At 48.6% G+C, this 3,082-nt stretch overlaps 1 protein-coding gene across 1 annotated transcript; it reads left to right on the forward strand.

Annotated features, from left to right (window-relative positions):
• The first annotated feature begins 736 nt into the window (after window positions 1-736).
• On the forward strand, window positions 737-1,117 carry LOC104404833 (histone H2B 5-like). The gene has a single exon (XM_010013362.1). It carries the CDS (start codon window positions 737-739, stop codon window positions 1,115-1,117), a length of 381 nt encoding a protein of 126 aa, XP_010011664.1.
• The last annotated feature ends 1,965 nt before the right edge of the window (window positions 1,118-3,082 follow it).

The raw sequence follows: 3,082 nt of genomic DNA on the forward strand, positions 1-3,082 counted from the left end.
CAAAAGCACTTTGATTTTTTTCCTCCCATCCACATTCCTGTTCCTCTGCCAGGTGAATCCTGCCATCTCCTCCGAGCTTTTCTGCTCTCTGGTATTTTTGGTAACTAACATGAATACTGAGAGAGACTGCTGTAGCTCAGCTAGGTAACTTCAAACTGTGTGATTTTTATGTACCACTGGAATACATGATGTAAAACAATAGCCACAGAGATGCAGTCACCCTCAAAATAAGCTTTTATCTACATGCAAAAAAAAAAATAGGTCTATTGGAAATTTTAATAACCATATGAAATAGTTTTGACCAGTCTCAAATAAAGGTGATATCTTGCAACAGGCTCCAGCCCATTCCAGCAAGACTTAATTTAATCCATGCTGCAGTTAGTGTTTTCTTTGGAACTGCAATGATGTTCTCAGAAATATGTTCACCCTCCAGCCCACATTTAATAAATAGACGCCAACTAGGCCTGGGTTTAGTGATGTTTACAAGACCATTGTACAGGGATTTAAACATAAAACAACAAAAAACCATGCACAAACCAGAGCAGCTCTCACTGGCAGTTCAGAAATGCTTGCATGGGGTCATGGGGTGTTTATCTCAGGTTCAGAGATGTCTCTTGTCTCTGACTCAGACTCTCTTGTCTCTCAGTAAAACTATACTGTAGAAGAATAAAAAAGAATTTGACTTTCTCGGTGTCCTTTCCAAGCAGCTCCAAGACCCAGAGAAAGAGCTCCCAGGATGCCAGAGCCAGCAAAGTCCACCTCTGCCCCCAAAAAGGGCTCCAAGAAAGCTGTGACGAAGACTCAGAAGAAGGGCGATAAGAAGCGGCACAAGAGCAGGAAAGAGAGCTACTCCATCTATGTGTACAAGGTGCTGAAGCAGGTCCACCCCGACACTGGCATCTCCTCCAAGGCGATGGGCATCATGAACTCCTTCGTTAATGACATCTTCGAGCGCATCGCTGGAGAAGCGTCCCGCCTGGCCCATTACAACAAGCGCTCCACCATCACCTCCCGCGAGATCCAGACGGCAGTGCGCCTGCTGCTCCCAGGAGAGCTGGCCAAGCACGCTGTCTCGGAGGGCACCAAGGCTGTCACCAAGTACACAAGCTCCAAGTAGCCAGATGTCACCTCTCCAATGGGACCATCGACTACCGGACCCTCCGCGCAAGCACAGGCAGGCAGCCACGGTCCAGATTAACATCACGGCTATTATCCACAGCAATTTACAGCCTTGGGATGGGCATGAGAAGCTGCCCAGTGGAAGAGGAGACAGTGATCTGGATGTTGGCTGATTTTCATAATCTGTTTGGGACACGCAGCAGGTTCGGCGAGGCTGGTGGAGGAGGCCCCTGCTTTCACATCTCATCCAAAGGACTAACCAACTGTAGTACATCCAGACTCTCCTCTGTGCTTGGCAACATGCACGCTTGGCACCAGCTGAGGAGACCCGCGGTGGCAACACAGAGACACCGTCTCTTTAAGTCTTCCTGTTTGGCTGCTTTCTCAGAGTCATCCAAGATGGGCACTGAAGAGTCAGCGCTGGTACCCATCCTCTCCCTCATAGCCCACATCCACCCCAGTGTGCAGCAGCACAGCCACCCTGTGCCAGCAGAAGTGTCATTGACAGCTACCAGTGACGGGCTATAGAGTAAAATCCATACTGATTCAACAGCTATCTGTGCTTGACAGCCTGTTTAAAGAGCAAGCCTGGCAGCAGATGCCTGGGATGAAACCAAACACTGTTCCTCCTCATTGCTGCCAGTGGATGAGCCATTAAGCAGGCTGAGGGTGCCAGCACTGGAGCTGCCCATTGCATCCCACCTTGTGCCAAGGCGGACAGACGGACAAGGGGGGATGTTGGGGCTGGGTTGCTACCTTCCCTGGCTGCTGCTTTTGGACTTGCTTTGTGTGCAAGACATTGCTAATTCTGCTGCTTTTCAGAGACCTTCCTGCATCGACACTGCCTCTGCTCCCTGACACCATACACATGGGTGAGACGGGGTGGTACCCATGGGAGTCCCATCTCCTGTGAGCACTAGGGTGGTGCAGGACAAGCAGCACAGGGAGGGGACTGAAGATTTGGGAAGGGATCTGGAGTGGGAGCAGAGGTGGTTAATGCAAGCTGGGGGAGAGGCAGGGTCTCTGCAGGGGTCACTGTGGGCAGTTCACCTCACCCTGCCTTCCCTGCTTTGGTCACTGGTTGGAAAGCAAAAGCAAAAACTGGGGCTGAGTGGATATATAGGGACACTTGACTGCATCCCAGTGACATTTCAAAGACTAAATAATTTTAAACTGTTTCAGATAGTCCCCATGTCTTCTCAAAGTCCATGGTAAGGTGAGCAATAATAAAAGCCATAGAGGTTACTGGAGGAATGTCTTGGTTGCAGGTTCTCTTGCCCAGACTGTTGAATAGCAGAAGAGCATGGGTAGAACTGGTGTGAAGTTGAAGCTTCCTACTCAAAACACAAAATTAGCCATCATTAAAAAAAAAAAAATAGAAAATCCAAATCTCTGTTAGGCAGTAGCACTCAGAGAGAAAATATTCAGGTCTAAAATAACAACTACTTTTTGCAGCTTGTTCTGTGAATAAAAAGGGCAGCAAAGACCCAGGAACTGAGTGCAGGTTCTCCCCAAACTCCAAGACCTTGCTTTTAATTGAAAGGTAAATTCATACCGGCCTCACAGTACATCTCTCACTTTCTCCTATGTTTATCTGTGTCCTGTTTCTTTACAGTCTGAGAGTGATGGGGGCACTTGACAAGTTTATATCGCTTTTGGAGCTGTAGGACTCTGCAGCTCCAGAAGATTCAGTTATTTCTGGTTTTTATAACAGTGTTGCAGTCATTTCCTGTTGCTCTGAGGAAAGGACCACATAGACCTGCTCAACCAGGAGCACCTCAGAAACCCAGGAGCAGCGTGGGGTCTTGTGGTCTCCTGTGCAAGAGCAGAGGTCAAGTTGCTTATGGGCTGCTCCCTTCCCTCTGCTTTGGGTTTAAACACCCCATGCCCAAAAAGGGGCTTTCTTGCCCTACTTGGGTCAGTGACAGCACACAGACATGTTTCATCCCTAATGCCAGCAGGA

This window comes from Nestor notabilis, unplaced genomic scaffold (assembly GCF_000696875.1).
Source record: "Nestor notabilis isolate BGI_N333 unplaced genomic scaffold, ASM69687v1 scaffold10744, whole genome shotgun sequence".
Taxonomy (NCBI): Eukaryota; Metazoa; Chordata; class Aves; order Psittaciformes; family Psittacidae; genus Nestor; species Nestor notabilis.